This window comes from Aulonocara stuartgranti (genome assembly GCF_965226115.1).
Source record: "Aulonocara stuartgranti genome assembly, chromosome: 4".
In the NCBI taxonomy this organism is placed as follows: Eukaryota; Metazoa; Chordata; class Actinopteri; order Cichliformes; family Cichlidae; genus Aulonocara; species Aulonocara stuartgranti.
In genome coordinates, this window is record NC_138942.1 from 15749457 (window position 1) to 15773364 (window position 23908).

A 23908-nucleotide genomic window follows, 5' to 3' on the forward strand; every position below is an offset into this window, starting at 1 on the left:
CTTCTTATTATTTCCATTGCTCTCTCTCTCTCTCTCTCACTCTTATGAAACACCGGATCCGTTAGTGCTCTGGCGCTCAGCCTGGCGCACTGGACCGAACCAAATCATGAGATAAGGAGGGGGGGCAGTGTTAGACGCTGACTCGATTTCATTATTTGCTGCCAGAACAAAACAAAATTGACTCCTGTAACGCCCCCAACACGTACCTTATGAAACAAACATGCCTTTATTCTAATAGGTTAATAATATTTTTTAAAACTAAAAGTAATTGACGGTTTACTATTTTTCTAGCGCTCATATTATCACTTTTCTCATCTTTATGACGCCTCTGTTTGTTAGTACGGAATGAAGCTTAGAAAACGGGACATAATTGTGCGATTTTATCACTATTTTTGCTATATACGTATATAAGACAGTGTTCTTATTTCTTCTCTTTTGTTTTTAATCTGTAATAATCTTTAAACTTTAATCCATTCGATTTTTTTGTCACCAAACAAAACCGCTTTCTACATGCATCAACACCACTTCTTCATCTCCCCCACCCCCTTATTTGTTTTCTGAGTTCTGCTTTTCCCTTCACACCCACTTTAGTCTGTCTAGGTTTAGCGTTGTGTTATATGTAGAGATCCACTTTCACTTGTCAAACAGTCAACTACACGTTTTGCAAAACCGAGTCTCAGTTTTGTTTTTGGACTTTTACTTTTTGCTAGATTTTTCTTTTCACCCTGTTCCAGTGTGTGCCTCCCTGCATTTTTTTTATTTACTTTTCTTATTGTCAACTGTCTTTTTCTGCATTACTTTAAACCAAAGGTAAGTAGTTTAAACTTTTAATCTGAATTGAATAAAAGTTTATCTGAATATAGAATCAGAGTCACTGCATTTAAGGAGCAGTTGATTACAAAGGCCTCATTTTCAAGCAGTACTTTTAAAATTAAATATTACAGTTTATCTTTTAGTTTTAGTTTCTTGCATATGGATAATTTTGTGCGAACAAATTGGGCCTAAGTAAGTGGCTGGAGAGATCTGAAGGTGAAGTATTGAAATGTGTCCCTGATGGGTACAGATATTGATACTGATGTGATATGTTAACTGTGAAACATAAAATCTTTTACTAAAAGTGCTGCAACATTGTTCTGCAGTCCAATGTAAACATTTTGTACATTCTCCAGAGCTGTGGGATGCGCCAGGAAGTTGGGGGTGGGGAGGTTTAGGGTGTAAGAGATAAAATGTACATTGCATTCCTTCTTGTCATGATCTAATGCGCTCTATAAAGTCTCTGAACTAGCAAACCCAGCTGCACACAGAGCACAAGAATAAACAGTATAAACTGAAACTGATTGGTCCGCACAGCCAAGAAATCATATCAGATGTTCTGTGGCTAAAATATCTTTTTCATCCACAAAATGGGTGGAGGTCTTAGAACGGAGAACTTAAGACCGTTAGAACTTTTCTATCAAACTCAGCTTAAGTCTGAGAAAAAGTACTCTCCTCTCCTTCCCTTCTTAAAGTGCAAAAGTCTTTAAGTATTTTGTCAGAAAGTTTTTTTATTCTGTTTCCAGTGACATTATGTTCAGTTGAGGTATTGCTGCCCATCTTAAATTGGGGTTTAGACAACTTGCCTCATTCACCCATTCACGCCCATTCATACAACCACTTTTTCTGTGCTCTTTACTTTAGACTTTCTGAATGCAGGATATTTTATCAAAGCTATTTAGCAGGAGCAAAGCAAAGGATGACTTAAATAATAATAATTAATGTGTCCTGTTTGTGTCCCACTGCTTACTTCACATCTCCCCCAGCAGCCTTTTCCAGCATTACTTTCAACAAAAGGTGAGCAGTTTGAATTTTTAATCTGAATTTAATATCAGTGTCTCTGATTTTATATGCATTAAAGTTGGTCACAAATGTCAAATCTGTAAAGCAGCACTGTCTGGTTAAATATTTCAATTTATCCTAACAAACTTGAAGCATTTTATTATAGTTTTTTTTAGTAGACAGACAAAGTAATTTTAAGCCTCAGTTTTGTACTATATAATGGCCGTTAAGCAAACGACAGGAGCTAGAAAGGTGGCTATCATCATCCATTTTGTGAGGATACGTGCTCAGATATATATATATATATATATATATATATATATATATATATATATATATATATATATATATATATATATATACACACACACATATATATACATATACATACATACACACACACACACAACAAAAATATAAACGCAACACCTTTGTTACTGCTCCCATTCCCCATGGGATGGACGTAGAGACCTAAAATTCATTCCAGATACACAATATAACCATCCCTCCCAAACAGTGGTCACAAATCAGTCCAAATGTGTGGTAGTGGGCACATCTGCCATATTGAGATAATCCATCCCACCTCACAGGTGTGCCACATCAGGATGCTGATCTGACATCATGAGTAGTGCACAGGTGTACCTCAGACTGCCCACAACAAAAGGCCACCCTGGAATGTGCAGTTTTTTGCGCTATTGGGGGTCTGGGGACCCAGAACCGGTCAGTATCTGGTGTGACCACCATTTGCCTCATGCAGTGCAACACATCGTCGCATGGAGTCTATCAGATTGTCAATTGTCGCCTGTGGAATGTTGGTCCACTCCACTTCAATGGCTGTGCGAGGTTGTTGGATATTCGTGGGAACTGGTACACGCTGTCGTATACGCCGGTCAAGCACATCCCGAACATGCTCAATGGGTGACATGTCCGGTGAGTATGCTGGCCATGCAAGAACTGGGACATTCTCAGCTGCCATCTGCCCTGAACAATGTGAACCATGATTCATCCGTGAAGCGCACACCTCTCCAACGTGCCAGACGCCATCGAATGTGAGCATTTGCCCACACAAGTCTGTTACGGCGACGAGCTGGAGTCAGGTCAAGACCCCGATGAGGACCACGGGCATGCAGTTGAGCGTCCCTGAGACGGTTTCTGACAGTTTATGCAGAAATTGTTTGGTTGTGCAAACCAATTGTTCCAGCAGCTGTCTGGGTGGCTGGTCTCAGACGATCTTGGAGGTGAACCTGCTGGATGTGGAGGTCCTGGGCTGGTGTGTGGTTACACGAGGTCTGCGGTTGTGAGGCCGGTTGGATGTGCTGCCATATTCTCTGAAACACCTGTGGAGACGGCTTATGGTTGAGAAATGAACATTCAATGCACGGGCGACAGATCTGGTTGACATTCCTGCTGTCAGCATGCCAATTGCACGCTCCCTCATTGCTTGTGGCATCTGTGGCATTTTGCTGTGAGACAAAACTGCACATTCCAGGGTGGCCTTTTGTTGTGGGCAGTCTGAGGTACACCTGTGCACTACTCATGATGTCAGATCAGCATCCTGATGTGGCACACCTGTGAGGTGGGATGGATTATCCTAATATAGCAGATGTGCCCACTACCACACATTTGGACTGATTTGTGACCACTGTTTGGGAGGGATGGTTATATTGTGTATCTGGAATGAATTTTAGGTCTCTACGTCCATCCCATGGGGAATGGGAGCAGTAACAAAGGTGTTGCGTTTATATTTTTGTTGCGTATATATATATATATATATATATATATATATATATATATATATATAGGGATGGGTGCTGGGCCTGGCCGAACATCAGCCATCCCCACCCGAGAAACAGATACGGGTGTAGGGACAAGCTGGGCTCTGGCTGCCTTTACCCTGCGGGCCGGTGTAGGTGCAGGAGCTAGCTGGACCTCTGTCGCTCCCACCCGAGGAACTGAGACGGGTGCAGGAGTCGGCAGGGTCACGGCTGACCTCACCCGGGGAACCGGAACAGGAGCAGGCAAAGGCTGGGTGTCCATCAACCCCACCCGAGGAGCAGGTACGGGTGCCGGGATGAACGGAGCCTTTGCCAGACTGGGGACAGAAGCAGGGACCAGCTGGACCTCAGCCACCCTCTCCCGAGGAACTGATACGGGAGCAAGGGAAAGCTGGGCCCGCGCTGCCCTGGTTACAGGAACTGGAGGTGGAGAGCGAAGCACAGGAACAGCAACAGTCACTGGGTGAACTAAGTTGGAGCCAAACACAGTGTCAGCAAACTGCGACTCATGGTCGGCTGGTTCTAGCAGCTCTGCTGTACTTAAGTTGTCCATGTCATAATTAGCAGTTTTAGAATGAGTGAGTCTAGGAGCAGCCACAGGTACAGGAGAACTCACACAAGCAGCGTCTGGACAACCTGAATGTGAGACAACACTACACACAGTTGTATGGGATGTAGCCTGAGACGAAGTGCACATAGAGTCCATGAAACCTGGCTGAAAAGTGTGGCGCACAGAGTTGAACTGACATGACCGGGGAACAGAAAATTTAACCTGTGCAAACAGCTCTGCAGTGCTCAAACCAAGATCGCTTGCCAGTCTATGTATAGCGAATGGAGCCTTGCGGCTCTTAACCTTAGCAGGCATTGAATACACAGTTTCAACGAGTCCACGAGGAAAAACAGAAACAGTCTCTTGCTTAGCAGGCACGAGAGAAGGTGAGGTTACACAGGTAGCATCCGAGCTAGCACTTTCGAGTTGTGGCACAGAAAAACCCACAGCCTGAGAAACTGAAGGAATCACACTGGGAGTCACAGACACAAGAGCTGGTTTAAAGATAAAACTGTTCATAGCAGAGGAATGGCTACTAGTCTCTGTGTCACCTGGCTCGGGCAGAACGCTAGGCGTAGACGTTAAGATGGCTGGCTCAGCAACACAGGTCTCAGTAACTCTTTGAGGAGCTGCGAAAGCAAAGGCTGGTTGAGGAGTTGACTGGGAAACATCAGAAATGTCTAAAGACAAAACAGGCTGGAATGTGAAACAGTCACTAGAAGGAGCATCAGCTATAGAACACACGGGTTCAGGGGGTATGTGTTTCTGGGACTGGGAAACCTCAGAATCCAAAGGCTGAGTAAAACAGTTCTGCGGAGCTGCAATGCTGGTAGCAGTATGTGGGTGAGTCTGGTGTAGGATAGCAGTCTTTGGTTCAGCTAACTCTACAGGTGAAACATTCATACTGGCTAAATCAAAGGAAACACTGCGAGCATTACAAGAATCTGATGGCTCAGAAATGCAAAGATCACTAGTGAGAGCTACGGGTGAATAATCCGAAACTGAGGTGCCTCGCTGTATAGTGTCTCTAGAGTCCAAACACACAGTGGCGGAGTTATCCGATTCAGGCAACACACTGGCGGGCAAAACAGTTACTCACAGTGGTGGAAAAGTTATGAAGTCCGGGATCAGAAAACTTGGGCTGAGAGTGTGACGCACAGTCACTCTCTCCCACAGGTGCAGCCCGCTTAGCAGTACTGGCGCGACGGCGGCGTGAACGCCGTTTTCGCCGAGAAGGGGGAGGAGATGAGCCGGGCCGCGAATCCTCCAGCGGACCGGGCTGAACATCCTCCGGCTCTTCATACTGGAGCGGCTGCTCCGGGCGGATGCCTACGGTGGAGACGAGGAAGTCCTGGATGCGGGGGTGTAGCGCGCCGAATAACCAGGGGAGTCCGGACACCATCCGCTGTAGACGGCTGGCTAAGATCTCCCGGTATCCTCCCCTTGGCAGCGTCAACCACTCCTGACAGTCATATTCCACCGTGTAAATTAGGTCCTCACGGAGCTCAGCGGAGGGGTTGTGAACTGCTGGGTCCATGTCGTGGTCGCGTTCTTCTGTCATGATTCGTTGTGTGGCAGGCAGGAGAAGGACCCAAGATGCAGACTCACAGACACGGGGATAAACTTAAAGAACACAGCTTTAATGCTGGCACGGCAGAATACAGGAAATACAGAACTAACTGGGAAAAAGTAAACTAACACTCGCAGGAAGACACAGGAAGATCCACACAACATGAGGGAGAACGCGACACAGAACTGAGGGAGACGCAGACATAAATACACCAAGGGTTAACGAGCGGAGTGGGAGCACATGGGGAACACAGGTGACACTGATAATAATCACGAGACATGGCAGGAGTGAACACAACACTGACGGGAGACGGGCGAGGTGAAACAGGAAGTACAGAGGTTCAGACAGGAGGAGAGAGAGCACGAGTAGAACACCAACATAACGGGCAGGGGAGACACGGAATAAACACGAAAGGGGACGAGGGCTCATGAATACACAGAGGGGCACACAGGAGGTGAGAGTCAAAAAGGGAAAGCACTCAGGGAACACCACAACAGGGCAACTCAGGAAACGGAGCCTAAACAGGGAACTGAATACAAAGACACATGAGAACTAAGAATACTGGGCCAACATGGCCCAGGATCATGACAGTATATATATATATATATATATATATATATATGTATACACAGTTAGCGCTTTATTATTTTGGTTCATTATTTATCTTTTCCTTCCACTCTGTGACATTGAGCAGTACAGAATGTGAAATGTTTATGTTGACTTTCATTGCAATAAACGACTGTTTTCAGAGGTATAACATTTAAAAGACGTAACGTCGGTACATGTATTCTGTTACTCCCCAACACTGGTAATAAAGAAAACCAGAAACAATTTGGTGAATGCATTTAGGTTTTGGGAAGTTTTGCATTAGGGAGATTTGTGTATGAAAACCTGTAAATGGAAAGATGGCAGGATTTAATCTTTAGTTCAGTTTCATTTCCTTTTTATCAGAAACTGAAAGTGAGTCTTATTGTCGTACTCTTTCATTAAGAACATGACACTTTTTGCCTCCAGCAGGCTTCCTGACCTTGCTTTACGTGTGACTTTCCATAGCAGTTATTTTTCTGTTATCTGGACAAGGCTATTTTATTACATATTTTATGTGTTTAATCGTCACAGAGTTAAATATAAGCATCTTTTGACTATGCCTATCTATCTAAACAGCTCTGGAAGAAGGATAGTCATGCATCAACACCACTTCTTCGTCTCCCCCACCCCCTTTTTTGTTTTCTGAGTTCTGCTTTTCCCTTCACACCCACTTTACTCTGTCTAGGTTTAGCGTTGTGTTATATGTAGAGATCCACTTTCACTTGCCTTTTGCCAAACAGTCAACTACACCTTTTTGCAAAAACCAAGTCTCAGTTTTGTTTTTGGTCTTTTGCTTTTAGCTAGATTTTTCTTTTCACCCTGTTCCAGTGTGTGCCTCCCTACATTTTGTTGTTGTTGTTTTTTTACTTCTCTTATTGTCAGAAGAAGAAGGAAGAAGGATAGTCAGATCCTCTTGTTCTGCTTTGTCAACAATGTGTGTTTCTGATGAAATAGTACATGAGAATAATCTGAATAAGTTGAAACAGCACCTCACCAAACTCATTGTTGCTGTTGTAAGTGATGTAACTTTTTCTTCTTTGTTATTTTTATTTAATTTATTATTATTCATTTTTGCAAAGTTTTTTTGTTTTTTTTTCTTTTTCTACTTGACCCCTTTAACTCATTTGAACTTTGACATACAGACAACAATGAACCAAGACAGTTTCTACATTTGACAAACATCCAGCCACTCTCGTCAGCCCTTCCTGCTTTTCTCATTCCCTGATCGGCAGACCAGGTTTTACTTTGTTTCTGACCATAGCTGGACTGGCCATTGGGCATACCGGGCATTTGCCCAGTAGGCGGTGATTTTTCGTTTTTTGGTGGGCAGATGGTTGTTTGTTTGTTTGTTTTGTTTTGTTCTGTAACGGTATAAACAATGAAAGTTCATGGATTGGGCAAAGTGTCATGATAAACTCTGGGCTGGACCAATTACAGCCGAGGAGGTTGGATGCACCCTCCCCCTTGCTTGGGCAATGGCTCCGAAAGCAGTCTTATTGCAGACAAATATAAGAAAATGGTACTGAGGTGAAAAGGAACACGATTTGTCCCGTACTTCAGCTAGAATAAAAAAAAGACAGAAAGCTGGAGTTATTCTGCGTCTTTATGCTGCACAGCTGCCTCTTCTTCTCTCCTTCTCTCTCTCCCTCTCCTGTTTGGCACTTCAGTCATGAAACTGATCAATGATCAGCTGATCGTCTTTTCTGTCCCGTCTCTCTCGCTTGCCCACTTTGTGCCAGAAAGAGGAAACCAGCGGATGTTGAACTAAACAATAGCAGCAAGTTTAAGCTTGATCAGCTGTTGTTAGAATTGATTCAATATTACTTTCTAGTATCAGCTGATGTTTGCTGCAAACACAGCTGTAAAAGCTGCTGGTCATGATATCAGTTTGGATATGTGGTGAGAGGGAAACATGAAGATGAAACCAGGAAATGTCCTTACTGAATCATCAGAGCTGAACAGGTGATGGAGAAACAGGTTTACCTTTTAGGTGACATGAATGAGTTGAAGGGAAGTTATGAACTGTTTCTGAGAGACAAATAACACCAGGATGCTTTGTAGTTGACAGCTAGTAACTGTGCAGGGGCGGATCTAGCTAAGTTTTGCCGGGGGGCCAGGTAGGGCATTAACCGGGAAATTCTCATTTAAAATGTCTGGTTTTTAATAAATAATTATCTGAATCTTACAAACAAAGTTTTCATTTGATGTAAAATGTATAAAAATCCATTATTGTATCTAGTAAATATTAAGTCTAATATATACTCTAAGCTATGGTAGTTTTTCCTTTCTGAAGGTATCATCTGTGCAGTCTACAATTATGTTGAAGAAATTATTATTTAATTATTGTAATGTGTTAATAATTGATTTCTGTCCATTTGTTTTTACATGTGCATTAAATTAAAGACGATTATGTCAATTAAGCATCACGAGGCGGAGGGTGGGGGGTGGTTCCCTATTTTTGTTTTTTTGGGGGGGGGGGGTAGGATTTGTCAACCCTATTAGTTAGGTTGTTTAATATTTCCATTAAGTACTGTTTCGAATACCAGAATAGGGAGGATGGTGTAGGTTTAAGTTTATTAGATTGATACATATATACCAACAAGACAGTGTACATCACTGTGACAACAGTGTTTGTTTTCATTCAAAGGCTTTGTGGTTTTTCCTATATAACCTGGTGGGCCGGTCTCTAGTCAAAATGCCCGGGCGGATTTTTTGTCCCAGTCCATGCCTGGCTGGACCCAGAGTGAAATTAATTTGTTATTTCTTATCTTTCATCTGAAAAGTGTCACTTACGTTAATACATACAGGTGAGTTTGTTTTAGAACTTTTATGGTGCGCTAATTACATTAAATTTCAACATATCATTTTGTGGCAGGTTGTGGTTTAGCATCAGGTGAGGGGTAGAGCGAGTTCAGGTGACAGCGGCAGGGGAGGCTGGGAGAAAGAGCTGATGCCTGCCACGGTGTGAAACGAGTGGCTTCGAGTTGTGAACTAAATAAAAACTATTAGTGAAACGTGACGCAGAACTGTCTCCTTGTGTGTGTCATAACAGAGATCAGTAACAGAGTGATACAGTGGTGCCCAGCTTGCCGCTACGACATGTCAAACCCACAGAATCTACAGCAAGGTCGCGCACTGGCTCAAATGTTCGCCGACATGGCGGACTTGCAGCAGCAGCAGGCAGTACTACAGCAGCAGCAGGCAGTACTGCACCAGCGGCAGATGCAGATGCTACTAAACCTTTTGCCTCAGTCTGGGGCCGCTGCGAATCCGCTCCACCTGGAACTCTCTCCAGAAGACCATCGTCGCCGCTTCCGTGGTTGCCGCATGGGACCACAAGAAGGGCCTTCGGCTTTTGCCCAGCAGCTCCTGTACGACGCGGGGAGGCGGCTGCATCCTGGCAGTGGGGAGGCGCAGCTGCTGGAGGCTGTCGTTCTGGAGCAGTTTGTGGAGGGGCTCCCAAGGGAAATGGCGGACTGGGTCAAGTGTCGCAAGCCACCCAATCTGCAGGCGGCAGTGAGGCTGGCTGAAGAACACCTGGCGGCGCGGACGGAAAACCCCAGAAGATCGCAGCCAGGGGAGGTGAGCATCTGCAAAAGAGTGATTTTTGATGTTTTGGTTTTTTAAGTCTAATATCTTTACTTATGTTAGTAAATGCACTTTAGTCAACAGGGTTTATGAAGGGGTTGTATATAAAATAAAGAAATGATCTGTCTTCCAAGTATCTTTATGACTTTATGCGTATTTGTACCCATATTGTCATCAATCCAGTTCTTTTTGATTATAGAACTGTGATGTTATATTTGTTATTTCTGATGCCCTCTTGGCTAGCTCTCTCTTGAAAAAAACATTGTTATTGTCAATTACGTTTTACCCTGATTTGAAGTTACTTGATATTCATCATGAGCAATATTTTTGACAGATTTTAAGTCAACAAGTAATTTATAACAGCTTAAATTCCTGCAGTAAACTTTTTGACAAATGCTGGAAACCCCTTTTTGGCAGATGATCACTTTTTGGTACCCTACTGGCCCCAAGGAGCAAACTTTCCGTGCCTGTGCCAGCGACACTGACCATTGAGGACCACTGGCTACGCTCCAACAACCATTTCCTCTCTGCTTTCTATCCCCAGGTCCTGGCAGCGACAGGCGCTGTACCTGGCTCATTGGTGGCTGCACAGACACAGGGACAGGTGCGTGAGCAGTGTGGGGACCTGGGACATTTTCAACAGGAATGCCAGGAGGACGCCATGGAGGTGCAGCAGGTGTACAGTGTTACCGGGATGTCTACTCCCAACTTTGGTCGAGGAGGGATGTACAGCGTTCTGGTAAGGTGCCAAGGGATTGTACGACAGGGAATTGGGGTTGCACGCAGACTACTCATTGTTGGAGGAGTTGGTGAAGGTTAGATGTGTGTATTAGTGGTGGGCAGGCACGTGCGAGGGGGGGGGGGGGGGGGGGGGGCTTGAGCACCTGCCCCTTTCCTGATGGGTGCCCCAAGTGCCCTTTTCTTGAGTATAATTTTTATTTATTTTTTATTTTTATTACTATTTTTTGTTTATTTTTGTGTGCGTGTGGAGTCCTGTCTGTTCCCCTCAACAATAATATTTAACTATTAATCATAGTTTTGCTAAGTAAAAGGATGTGGTTTCCATCAGTCACATGACTACCATTAACCAATGATTGCCCTTGATGGCAGAGCGCGCTGGTTACGAACCAGGAACGAACTCGCAAAGAGCACGCGCATTCTTTGCCGTCTGAGCGGTGCAGAGCTGTAGGAGACTGATGCAACAAAAGCCAGTAAGTAGGTGTACAGCGTATTCTTTAGTCAACACAGCCCGTTCCTCCTGCACTATCAGGAGCAGGATCAGCAGAAACTCCTCAACAGCAACATTGTACCCCATCAGGTAAAACAGTGATATAGTATGATGCGATTCCGTATTAGATTCTTAAAGAATGTGTGTTGTTGTTCAGCCTGGCTCTATGTGCCTGTTTTTAACTTTGAGCACCCGCCCCTTTAAACAGCTCTGCATGGCCCTGGTGGTGGGCGGATCAAACCAAAACATAGATGCCAAAGTTTGTTTTGATATTGATAAATAGGAGCATAATGAGACTGATATTAGTTTCTGTCTTGATACATACTCAATCATCCAGGTAAGTAAATCCCAAGTTTTCCCAACTATATAAAGTGCAAATGTTTATAAGGTTGGGGAAACCTGCAGTTAGCTGAGACTGAAGAAGTCACTTGGATGAGCGATGAAACGTTTCTCCCACTGAAAACAGTCCAGATGAACAGAATTAACTTTTTGGGATACTGGTTTCTGTTTCTTTGTTACTCCTAGAATCATCAAAGAGGCAACCTAAGGGCAACCTCTATCTAAGTGCTGCTGCTTTCAAGTGTCACAATAACATTTATTGTGATTGAAACAAATATCCCGAATATATCATAACCCCTTTGTGTTAACTGTAAAAGGGATACTGTGCAGTTACTATATTTAAACTACAAGTAGATGTGATACAGACTTCTCATTATATGTTTTCTGTCCTTGGGTTTAATTAATAATCCAAAGAAAAGAAAATCCCCCAAACACTTATAGGTCATGAAAATTCATTCTGATTTAGCAGTTTGATCCACCATCCACCATAATTATTAAAAAGCATTAGTATCTGTATCAGAATCGTTGATACTGGGCCTTTATTTACTTAGTATAAAAGGAATACCAAATCCAGCAGTATCTCACACCACTAATGTGCATGGGGGAAATTCATGAAAGTCCTATCGTGTCACCCTGCAAAAACCACACCCTGCTACATAGTGATAGCAACAGCTGATTTGGATCAGGTAAGGGTTATTGGAAATCGGATAATGAAGCAGCATGCCTTCATTCTTCATAAATATACACTAAGGTGACCTGAGTCAAAGCAAGGCCCCAGTCACACAAGCCTGACCACCCTGCGACTTAAAGTTCTTACAACCTCCACCAACCACTAAACAACTGATGTAGTTGCCTGATGTTGGAATACACATTTTACCCTAACAGCTTTTTTTTTAATCACTGTGCTAGTTGAGAATATATGTAAATATAAGTGTGTACATTTTAAAAAGTGCATGTGAATGTTTTTGACAGTTTGTTAAAGAACAAATTGTTTCTGTACAGGAGCAATGATTTCTTCTGTAAATTCAATTATGCATACATGTACAATTTATAATAATTTAACTTCAAATGTGAAAGTTGAATATTTATATGCTTCCACAGGATTTGCCATCCATAAGTGAAAAAGGTGAGAAAAATGTATCTCACTCTCATTTTAATACATCTAATTTATTTATTTATTTTCACAGTATTATTTTTGCAACATCTAAAATACACCATAATCAGAAGTTTCAATATTCAGATTTTCTTTTTAAATTGTATTATTTTGTTTAAATCCAAAAAGGAAAAAGAAAGTCAGAACTTGAGTTTGGCGAATGGCAACCATCTCCTAAACGACAAGACAACTGTGCAGCAGGATCTCAGTCAGGTACACACACATATATGAAATCCTCACACTTATTCCTGCTTTGTGTCACCATTTTTAACTGAGTAGTCAAAATCAGTCAAATCCACAGTAATCTGTCATCCAAGGTCAAGGAAAAAACAATATTTCAGAATCTCCTCTTGTTGGGTTCAGTTAGGATCGTAAGGAGACTGGCAGTGGTAACTCAACTTAAAGAGGGAAAAACCTTCCACTCAGAATGAGACACTGACAACAACTTAAGGAAAAAAGTGATTTGAGTGTATTCAACATTTAAATGGTCCAAAACATAGACATGAACAAACCTTTATCTTCAACAATGTACAACATATCACTTCAAGTGTCCATAAATGTGTCAGGCATGCTGTCCATTTCAGTTCAGTGCACTTTGTGTTCAGTATGTGGTAAGTGTTCAAGTTATTTGAATTGTCTTTAGTCACTGTTTTGCTTTTTGGTGCATCAGGTTTTGTGTTAAGTGGAATCAGATCTGACCCAAAAAGGAAAAAAGTAGCTCATTAAAAAACGTTAATCCTTAAAAAAAAATTACAAATCGTTGTATCCTACCACTCTCCAAGGAAACAGGTGGCCTTCAGATTAAGAACGTCCTTTCTAGGCACCTCTAGTGGCATCCAGTCCTTAGATGGCACCGCTCGGTCCTTGCAGCAGATTTCTACTACTTAAAAAAAACAGCCAGGATATTCTTCAAAGAAAACATTAATTCTGTAGCGCAACACGTTGCAGGACTGAATCTCCACACAGCTTTGCGCATCTAGCTCCATGCAGGCGGATGCAGGGAAAGAAAGTCACCACGCACAGCGCTATGGTGCATTCATGGGAAAATGGGAAAACTTAACAAAACAGTAACACTTAAAATTAGAATAAAAACAGAATACAATTGGCAATAAAATAACCATGGGTTACATTTGCATATCAGTGGACCATATTTGCATTACACTGGTTCCAAGTTCCTACTTATTAGGGTTTTTTTCTGTTTCTCTGACAGAAACAAAAATACTGTCTGATGTCAAAGACATAATGAGACGTGTCAGTGAAAGACTACATGGCCGTGACAAGCTCAGCGCTTTCCTAAAGTGAGTAATAAAGATTTTCTATTTTTGTTGGATGTTCTTCCAACCATTTCCCAGGAAGTTGGGACAGTCTGTAACATTTTGCTGGTATTTGGTATAATAAACATACTAAAGATTTAAACTCGGTCAGAGCTCAGCATGGAGCTGTGTAGTTTGTTTCAGTAGTAAGTTGAATTTTTTCAACACATTTTAAAAAACAATTTTTTTCTGATTTTACTGCATTTTCAGTTTGATATTTCTGAGAATGGGTCAGTTAATCCATATTTAAACCCGTTCAACAGGGATAAAATTGAAGATTTGGAGACAGAAAAGAGACACCTGGTTGGTGTCTTTGGTAGAACCGGGACTGGAAAGAGCTCTTTAATCAATGCCATCATGAATAAGGAGGGCCTGTTGCCTTCTGGAAGTGTCAGTGCATGTACCTCAGTAATGATAAAGGTGGAGGCTACAAATGGATCAAAGTATGAGGCACACATCGAGTTCATTACAAAAGAGGTAGAATGAAATATGAATATGGTGATTTTTGAAGTAATGTGTTACAATGTAGATACAAAAACTGCTTTACTAAAATTAAGATATAATCTTTTTTAGGATTGGGAAAATGAGGTGCAGTCCCTAAAACTGGCTCTTGAAGAAGATGATGATGATGATGATGGTGGTAATGATGATTGTCTTGACCCTGATGGAAAGTTATCAGCGCTGTATGGAGAAGAGTGGAAAGAAAAATCAACTCACAGCCTCATGGACAACAAATATTTCAGAGATATTCCAGAGTTTCTGAAGCCCAAGATAAAAATTTTGGAAAGTGACTCAGTAAGTGTGCAGTAATACAGGCCAAAATAAAATCTGGTTCTTCTTCTAGAACAAAGGAATACTTGCAGTTTAAAGCATATATTAGACCAGGGGTCCCCAACCTTTTTTGCGCCACGGACCGGTTTATGCCCGACAATATTTTCATGGACCGGCCTTTAAGGTGTTGTGGATAAATACAACAAAATAAAACTAATACCGGTACTGAAAAAAAGAAGATTTATTCATAACACACGTGAAAAGACCCAGGAAAACCGAGTTAACGATAAAAACGATAACAAAATAACGCTGAAAACCGATAAAACCCTGAAAACCATACATTTCACACCTGAGCCTCAACTCTCGCGGCCCGGTACCGGTCCAAGGCCCGGGGGTTGGGGACCACTGTATTAGACCACAGTTTGGGTGAGATACATAACAGTGTGTGGCTTATGAACATCACATAATGAGCAGTCAATAGTTACCCAAGCAGCGTTAAGCTACCCTGATGCTGCACCTTTGCAGCAGGAAGATGTCCACGCTATGTAATGCCACCCTAATGGAGAGTGCAGACAGAGACAAAGCATTGGTGAAGCAGATGTTGCTGTAGTTTATTGCTGAGCAGATATATGTCGGCGATATGTCGATGTGCCTCATTTCCAAAATGTTTGACATCCATCAAACAAGAAACAAAAAACAAGTGAAATTGTGGTGGTTAAAATTTTATGGTTTACTATCCTGTTGCTGTCTGATTATCCTGTTACCATGGAGCTTGCAGTTTTCTTTGTGGAGGTGTTGAAGAGTTTCACATTTGTAAAGCTGATCTTCGATGCATCCATCAGAGAATGAATGTGTGTAAATGTTAGCTAGAAATAACATACCCAGAAAAAGTGCTTGGGGTAATGAGGTAAGTTTTATAAAGTGCTTCAAATGTTTACATGCAGTAGAAGAAATCACTATATAAGAACCAGGCCACTTACTGTGATCCACAGTAAAATATAAAAAAGGTTTATTTTCTTTCTTTCTTTCTTTCTTTCTTTCTTTCTTTTTTAAATAAAAAAATCTAATTACTTTGGATTTATTTTCCTGGTTTTCATTTCAGATTTTTGAGATAGGATGTCTTATTTTAATTTCCCATCTTCTTTTTCATGCAATCATTAAAACCTTTGTTATGGGCACATACATTCAATTGGCTTATATTTATCTTGTTTGTTTGTTTTTGCAGGCTGAAGGGTTGTCTGAAGAATTTGTGAGATATACAAGAAGTGAGTCAAATGAGACAGAAGAAGTAAAGAGGTGGTACTGGCCACTTGTGAAGTGTGTGACTGTCAAAGTGCCAGACAATGATTTTCTTGATCATGTCACACTCGTGGACCTTCCTGGAAACGGTGACTTTAACAGAAGCAGAGATCAAATGTGGAAAGAGGTAATTCACAGAAGTCATGTTATCTTTCTTCAAAGCATTAGTTATTTATAATTTACATGTATTCATTTCCTTTTCAGTTTATTGCCAGTTGTTCTACAGTGTGGATTGTGACTGAAATGACTCGAGCAGCATCAGAAAGAGAAGCCTGGGAAATCCTGGAAGGTGCCAGCAGCCTGCTGGGAAATGGTGGCGAGTGTCAGCAAATTCATTTTATCTGCACCAAGTCAGATCATGAAAAACCAGATGATATGTAAGTCAAATATACAAAAAAATCAAATTACAAAGAAAGTTTGGCACAGATACACATGGTGACCATACACTTCACTTTTTTGTTGCTTTGTTGTTTAAAAGTCATTATTAAAAGTTATACATTTAAAAAAAATCTATGTATATGTGTTTTAATAAGTTTTTAATTAGATAAATACTGTTGTAGAAATTTAATTAACAAAGTCCACAGACACATTCGGCTGTAATGAACATTCGTTATTATCATGCGCATGAGAGAGAGCACACGCAGTCAGGCGCCGTGCAGCTCTCACACCTTTATTTATTCCCCAAAAAAGTGAGGAAGTCCGAAAGTGATCATACAGCACATGACGCAGCTCGCTCTGAAACCTAACTGAACAATGCGTATCCTGTTTCGTGCTCTTGGCGTTATCACCACCTGCAAAAGGAGTTATTTTTTCAACTACTGAGGCTGAAATAAGTTCATCTAGTTTTAGACTGCTCAGTGGAAGTTTTCATTACGGTGCCACAACTAAGTATGCACACAAATGCTTGAACCTTAAATAAGAATAATTGAAATTTTCCATTACAATACTAACAATAAATTACTTTTACATCCAATTTTTATTTCCTTTCTAAAAGAAACAAAGTCAAGAAAGCAGTGATGAATAAATTCAAAAAGCGGAAAACGATTACGGTAAATTTACAATCTGACAGCAAAATCTAAAACAATTATTTTCTTAAACAGTCCAAAAATAAAAACTGACTAACAAAAATGTTCTCAGAATCACTTCAGTGAGGATAGTTTCCAAGTCTTCACAGTGAGCTCCAAAGAGTTCCTCAAAGGGGAGAATGTAAATCCAGATGTCAATGGTAGGTGAAGTCACTACCAGTGATGGTATGTTTTTGTGTAACAGAAAATGTATTGCTCAGATTTATATTTCTTTTTCAATTTCTAACAGAAATACTGAAACTCAAGGAAATTTTGAAAAATCTAAATGACGCTCATTCAGAGACTTCAAACTATGTGTCTGGAGCTCATGGGATTCTGTCTTTGATTCAAGGAGCCAGAAGCAGAGAAGTGGTAAGATCAGGCAATAAAGCCTCATTCATAATCTTCTTAAAGGTCATTAGAAAATGCATAAAATAAAAATGTTCATAAAATGTTCACTAAAGTTTACTAACATATATTGTAAGACATGCTGACCTTCACTGAAAATGTGGGATACTGGACATCATAAATCTATATGTGGTAATTTATTATTAGTGATTGAAAGAGGAGAGATTATTTGGAAGAACTGAATATTATTTATTGAGATACAGAATTTGATTAAATAGTTATTTACCAATGAGACTCCAGTGAACCAATGAGAGCACAGAAATGATGGGAGTTAGGACAGGACCCCGAGAGTCTAGATTGTTGGGGTAGTGAAGATGGTAGTTTGGATGGGGCTCTGAGTAGGGGTGGGTTTTGATTATCGATTTATCGATTAAAATTGATTCTCGCTTGGATAACGTGATATCGATTCATTAAAATCCTGAATCGATTTTTTAATATAAATTTATTTTGCCCGAAATGCCAGAATCTCAGGTTAAACCTCACAAAATTTCAACAACCACCAAACAGCTAAAACAGTAAATGAGAGCAGGAACACGGATTCTACACAAAGACGTAAACACAAAGCGCGGAGCCTCCGACGGATCAGAATCAGTGAGATGTCGCCTTTCTCACCCGACGGCCCGGACACAGTCGGGGCTGAAAGCCGACAGCTCGCTGATTCTGATCCGACGGCGGGTCCACGCTTTGTGTTTACGCCCTTTTTGTCCTGATTCTGAAGCTGCAGCTTTTATCTCTCTCCAAACAATATTGACCGAACCAGCAGCAAAAGAAGCAGCAAACTACGCTTCATATAAACATCGTCATGAATTCCCTCTTATTGTTTTGCTGCCACCTCGATAAAATCACACTACATGCACAGCTCTCTCTCTCTCTCTCTCTCTCTGTACTTCAAGATCAGTTTCCCGTCTAAAAATCTTTTTTCTGCATTATTCGCTTGCTTGTTATGCACAAATCTACCGTTGTTTACAGCGCTGTCGGCTGCTGTTTTTTCCTAACTTCTTAAAAGAAAGCCTCATTTCTGCTGTTGAATGCTGAACAAATTTAAACTTGTTAAAATTATGCAAAATTGCAAAATGCTCAGCTGTGTCTCTAATAAATCTCTGCTTTATGTCAGCAGCATCACGTAATGTTCATATGGTTATTAATGGTTTTGTTTCGTTTTTGATCTACTGCAGAATATTTTTATAAGATCCAGGGCCAGGAAAATCACCTTCATGTTTTTCTGTGTTTTATCCTCAACTACTTTGACACAAAGGCATCTGCTGTGACGCTCACACCTTTGATTATGTCTCACAAGTGTCACATTTCTTTTTATAGATACAAAAATATAGAAATGTACTGATGCATGATCTGAATTATGTCTGAGGCAAAATTTCCCGATTCAAATTGAATCAAATCGAATTGAATCGAATTGTGGATCGAATCGATTCGGGACCTTGTGAATCGGAATCGAATCGATTCTAGAAATGAGTGACGATACCCAGCCCTAGCTCTGAGTGAAGGGTGAGGTGAAGATGGGGAGGAGGCGAGTTGCATGGATAAGTCTGTAAGGCAGAATGACAGAGAGCATATAAAAGCACAGAGAATAGAGACTGATTGGCCTGCAGAAGGCAAAAAAAAAAAAAAAAATCATTGGACTAGAGTCTAGAGTAAACTTGGGTTTGTCAAGACCGCCTCAAAAGCGAGTAGAGAGCCATTATGTGATGTTTTGCTGCTTTAAATAATGATCTTTCTTGTTTTTCAGGTTGAACAAAAAAACGAGGTGTGTGCAGTCCTTGAGGGAAACTTGAGCATCCAACTTAATCGAGTCAAAAAAGCAATTGAAGACATTACAAAAGCTTTTGAACAACACCTACGTGACGGAGTTGAAAAATCCCAAAATTTGTGTGAAAGAAAACTGAAGTCCTTCTTATACCCCAGTGTATGTGTTTTAATTACAACTGGAACAAAACCTAAGGATACTTTGTGACCATGTGTTTAAAAAATTTTTTAAAAAATTCTGTTTTGTTTCAGAAAACGAGTGGCGGAGCTTTTCACATGACGCTAAAGTTTGCAGTTAGGAATGATGGCATCCAGAAACCAAAAAAAGGGAAGCGAAAAGACCTCAACATGATATTAGCATCTTGTTTGACTGAAAGCATTGATGAAAAATTCAGAAAGACCTTCCCGTGAGAATAATCTAATTCTGAACAGCATCAATATGTACAACAATACATGTATCCAAATTGCACTATATCATAAACTTGCTAATACTGCTATTATAAACCACATCTTTGCCCCATTCAGAAACGACCTAAGATGTGGAAATTTCAATGGGGCCATTGATGCGTTTTCACTCAGCACTGATTCACTGATTGAAAAGTACAAAAATGTCGAACTGCAACTGACATTTCTCCAGACCGAGGTAAAAGAACTTCCCTATCCATGAACCTGTTAGCTTAGCTATTATTAAAAAGTCATTCAAACACTGAACTTGTGTTATTTTACCTTAATGCTGTTTTAAATAATGTTAATCTGTATTTCATGTTTCTAAGGAAAACAAAATGAAGACAAAGCTCAACAAAATCATCCTCACACAAAAGAAATTGATCTACAACAGTCTGACAGAGACAATCAGGAGTAACATGAAAGGATGCTACAAAGGTAAGAAAGAGGTGAATTACCTTATTTTTTGCATTATAAGGCACACTTAAAATCCTTTAGTTTCTCGAAAATCCGGTGCGCCTTATGTATGAATTCTGGTTGTGCTTACTGGCCTCCAACCATTTCATGTGGTACACGGCATTCAAAAATCTGTCAAAAAATGTTTTAGTACGACTTTGGTAAGCAAGGAAGCCGCACCCCTTGATGGATTGTCGGAACATTACGACTACCATAGTCAGAATAATCCCAGTCGTAATCCGTTTAACATCCAGACATCCATGAAAACAAAATTTATTAAATTTAACTGGGTTAGAAGCTAGCAGGACGTTAGCTCACTAGTTTCCACCTAAATATGATATACCATGTTCTGACTGAGAGATTTCTCAAAAAATTAAAACGTACAGCTCTGCTATCACTTCAGACATAAATGAAAAGAGAAAACTAAACAGCAGTGACTTTTGTAAGGTTACTGAATGTTGAGAAGTGTTAGGTGAGGGCTAGTTCTTTTAGGTTTAGCAGCTAACAAGATGGTGTATCGGTCAGGATACAGGAAGGAGGACAAGACACTTCCACTTTGCTGGATTGTCACCGCCGGCCGTTTTATCGCCAACAGATGCTCAGTGTTGCCAGCAGTCTGTAGTAACAAATAAATTGCCATGAGACTGAATATATTACAGCAGCAGCTAAACTAATATAAACTCAAAAATATCCAATGAAATAAACCAACACATCCACATCTAATGGAAGACAACACACTGCTCACTAGACCATTTTACACTTTTATTACTTCCAGAAGGGAGATGCGTCCTACATGACACTGCAGTGAATCTCCAAATGGCAGTGTGCGCTTAACAGTTTTATTACAGTCTGTCTCACTCTAGTCTAAACCACAGTATTCTAGTACATTTCCACTGAGAGATGATTCCCTGTTATCTACTTCTACAGACAAATGTGGGCGAGAGTCTCCAACATTCTACCACTAAAGGACACGTAGTCTAATGCCTTTATTATCAGGGCCGTGTCCACTTAATACTACACTATACAGTTATATGACATTTTGGTTAATATAAAGCATAGCATTGAGGCGCTTCAGGTAATTTTCATTTTCACATTTCACATACGAAAGTGGAGGAAGCAAGAAGAATGAGTTGAGTAAAGTTTGACTTATCTTACTGTTTTGTTTTGCTTAATGCGCCTTATGATCCGATGCGTCTTATGGTTAGAAAAATTCGGTATTTCTATTCAACTGTGCATGAAAATGATTGTCTCCTTGTAGAAGCAGCAGCATTTGAAGGACCAGGCACCTTGAAGAGGATGAGGGACACTATTGAGAGACATGTGGAGTCAAAGATGGACATGTTTGAAAAGGCAAAAAATGCCATGTTGGAGCAGTTGAACGATTTGAAGGTTTTTTTTTTCCAAGCAGTCTTGAAACATATCAAACCAATAATTTATCTCTTGTCCAGTTATTCTTGGATTCAATAGTTGCCTATTTAAAAAGTAACAAAGGCTTTGATGATAAATTAGGAAACTGTCCTGAGGACGCTGGAGGAAACCATGGAGGATTCCATTGAACACTCACTCAAGACTGAGGCCTGCTCACTGCCAGGTAAACAGAATATATAAAGTGTTAGGAATCCTCTCAATACAAACACTAACAATAAATATTTAATAAAAACAAATACTTTGTTTTTAGATGTTTTGGAACATCTTGAGATGGTGAAGAAACACTGTGATGAACTTAATCGTGATCAAGATGAAAAAAAGTAACCACACCGGGTAAATCTTAAAATGTCACAAATTGTTTAAAAGGCTGTGATCATGAACTATTTTTCTGATCATTTTGAACAATGTTTTTAGTGCTGTTAGCATTAATCATGTTAATACACGTCATCAAAGTTAACACGATAAACATTTTTAATGCACTCAACCCATCTGTAGTGCAGAATAGACAAACTTCGGACAAACTGCTTGAAATGCATTGATAGAAACATTCAGAGGATTTTGAGTCAGAGTGTTCTCCAGATGAGTTAATTATTAATCGTGTTAGTCGTGATGACGGCATTAGCGTGAACTTCTAACCCCTCACAGGGACTAATCTTCGTTAACTCGTTAACGGGGATTTGCCAGTTTTGACGTGTTAACATGGATCGGTTCACGTTAACGAGATTAACGGTGACAGCACTGGTTTTTATTTAAATTTAACTGATCCATCCAGCACCCATTTTTAATTTGCTCCACAGAAACAGCTGAGGCCTGATAACCCACAGGACATCCCTGAGGAAACACTGATTAGAGACACGAGGTCTTTACATATTATCACAGTAATATTTGTTTTGCTCTCTTTTAATGTTGTGTTTATGTGTACTTTTGACTTTTTAATGAATTTTATACAAAAAGCATCTTGAATATTATAGATATCAATTAAAACTGCTAATATTAAGGTGTTAATCACGAGTGTCTAAATCATGTTTTGATTTCTTTCTTTTTAAAAATTTGTTGTAGTTTTTAATCATTTATAGCAGAGCGTGAAGACATGTAATGCATTCTCCATTCAAACCTGAGATTTATGATTTTAATTGTAAGAGTCTGAGATTACAGTTTCCAAAAGCATTTTGATTTTTTTGCTTGTTTTAAATATCATAATTTAATGTTTTAAGTTGATGTGTATACTGTTGGTTCATTGGGACGGGAACATTTATTTTAATGTAAGTGCTTATCAGTTAAACATTGAGCCTCATCCAGCACTGAAAAGGAACCAATTTTACATCACAGTTCTAATGACAAATACTTGTTTGTTGCAGTTATACAATATGTGTACATGACAAATAGTGAGAAATGGCTCTAAGTAAAGCTGCAGGAAATCATCAGCTACTTCTGTCATCTCCCTGCCATTTAGCTTTTTCTGGGTTTGGAATTATTGGTGAATATATTACAGTTTGAGTTTAGGTTCAGGTTGTTTCTTTGTTATTTTTTGTTACGTTAAATGTTTAAAATTTTAATTACTTCTGTGCATATTGTTAAATTCCTGTTTTGATTTTTGTCTTCAGTAATTCTCTCGTGTTTCTTCCACCCACCATACTTTATTTCTTCATGAAACAGTTCATTCACGTTTAGCATTTACTGTCATGTTTCCTGTAACCTTGGTAATGTCATTACAAAAAGGTACTAAGGTGCTTCCTTTATTACACTGGTGAAACAAAGATATTTACATCTCATAATTTTAAGTGACCATGCAGTTGTTGAAGAAAAAGATGAACCAAACTGAGATTGTTGCATAGAGCATTTAAATGTTAATTAATGCAGCACACTGTGATGCAGCTAGTATATCATTTAGTTTTCTTGCTTCCTTATCTGTACTGATTCTAAAAGAATGCATGCATTTGATATTGTATACTGTTCAATAAATCTTACGTGCAAGCAAATATTTTTTGTAATCATTAGATAGGAAATTTGTTTTTAACCCAGATCTTTTTACCCTAAAATCACCAAAAAATTGATTGCATTGCGTGACAAACATACAGTGGTGTGAAAAAGTGTTTACTCCTTTCCTGATTTCCTATTTTCTTGTTTGTCATACTTCAGTGTTTCAGAACAGCAAACAAATTTAAAAATCAAACAAAAATAATACTAGTAAAGACAAAATGGAGTTTCTAAATGAAGGTCCCAAAAGGTTGATTCTGTTCATCTGGACGTAGCGTCAGAGGGAGAAACATCCTTATCCAAGTGACTTCTTCAGTCTCAGCTGACTGCAGGTTTCTCCAACCTTATAAACAGCACATTGCACAAGGACTGAAACTAGCC

At 40.1% G+C, this 23908-nt stretch overlaps 1 protein-coding gene across 3 annotated transcripts; it reads left to right on the forward strand.

The window, feature by feature from the left end:
* The first annotated feature begins 584 nt into the window (after window positions 1-584).
* On the forward strand, window positions 585-23529 carry LOC309705466 (nuclear GTPase SLIP-GC-like). Of its 3 annotated transcripts, none has more exons than XM_082531315.1 (22): window positions 585-810; window positions 1800-1830; window positions 9351-9880; window positions 10431-10625; window positions 12555-12579; window positions 12736-12819; window positions 13817-13904; window positions 14183-14396; window positions 14493-14714; window positions 15916-16116; window positions 16194-16366; window positions 16984-17038; window positions 17127-17214; window positions 17304-17425; window positions 19206-19382; window positions 19475-19629; window positions 19748-19865; window positions 19996-20104; window positions 21381-21511; window positions 21632-21713; window positions 21801-21870; window positions 22348-23529. In XM_082531315.1, exons 3-22 carry the CDS (start codon window positions 9398-9400, stop codon window positions 22355-22357), a joined length of 2802 nt encoding a protein of 933 aa, XP_082387441.1. In that variant the 5' UTR covers window positions 585-810; window positions 1800-1830; window positions 9351-9397; the 3' UTR covers window positions 22358-23529. The 3 variants fall into 3 exon arrangements, with proteins under 3 accessions (XP_082387441.1, XP_082387442.1, XP_082387443.1); XM_082531316.1 differs by having other exon boundaries at window positions 1803-1830; XM_082531317.1 differs by lacking the exon at window positions 1800-1830.
* Window positions 23530-23908: the final 379 nt, after the last annotated feature.

Coding starts and splice junctions, on each gene's coding strand:
- LOC309705466 (XM_082531315.1), top strand. CDS start 9,398: ATGTCAAACCCACAGAATCTACAGCAAGGTCGCGCACTGGCTCAAATG. Junction 13,905..14,182: donor AAGCTCAGCGCTTTCCTAAA/GTGAGTAATAAA, acceptor CCCGTTCAACAG/GGATAAAATTGAAGATTTGG. Junction 14,715..15,915: donor AAATTTTGGAAAGTGACTCA/GTAAGTGTGCAG, acceptor TTGTTTTTGCAG/GCTGAAGGGTTGTCTGAAGA.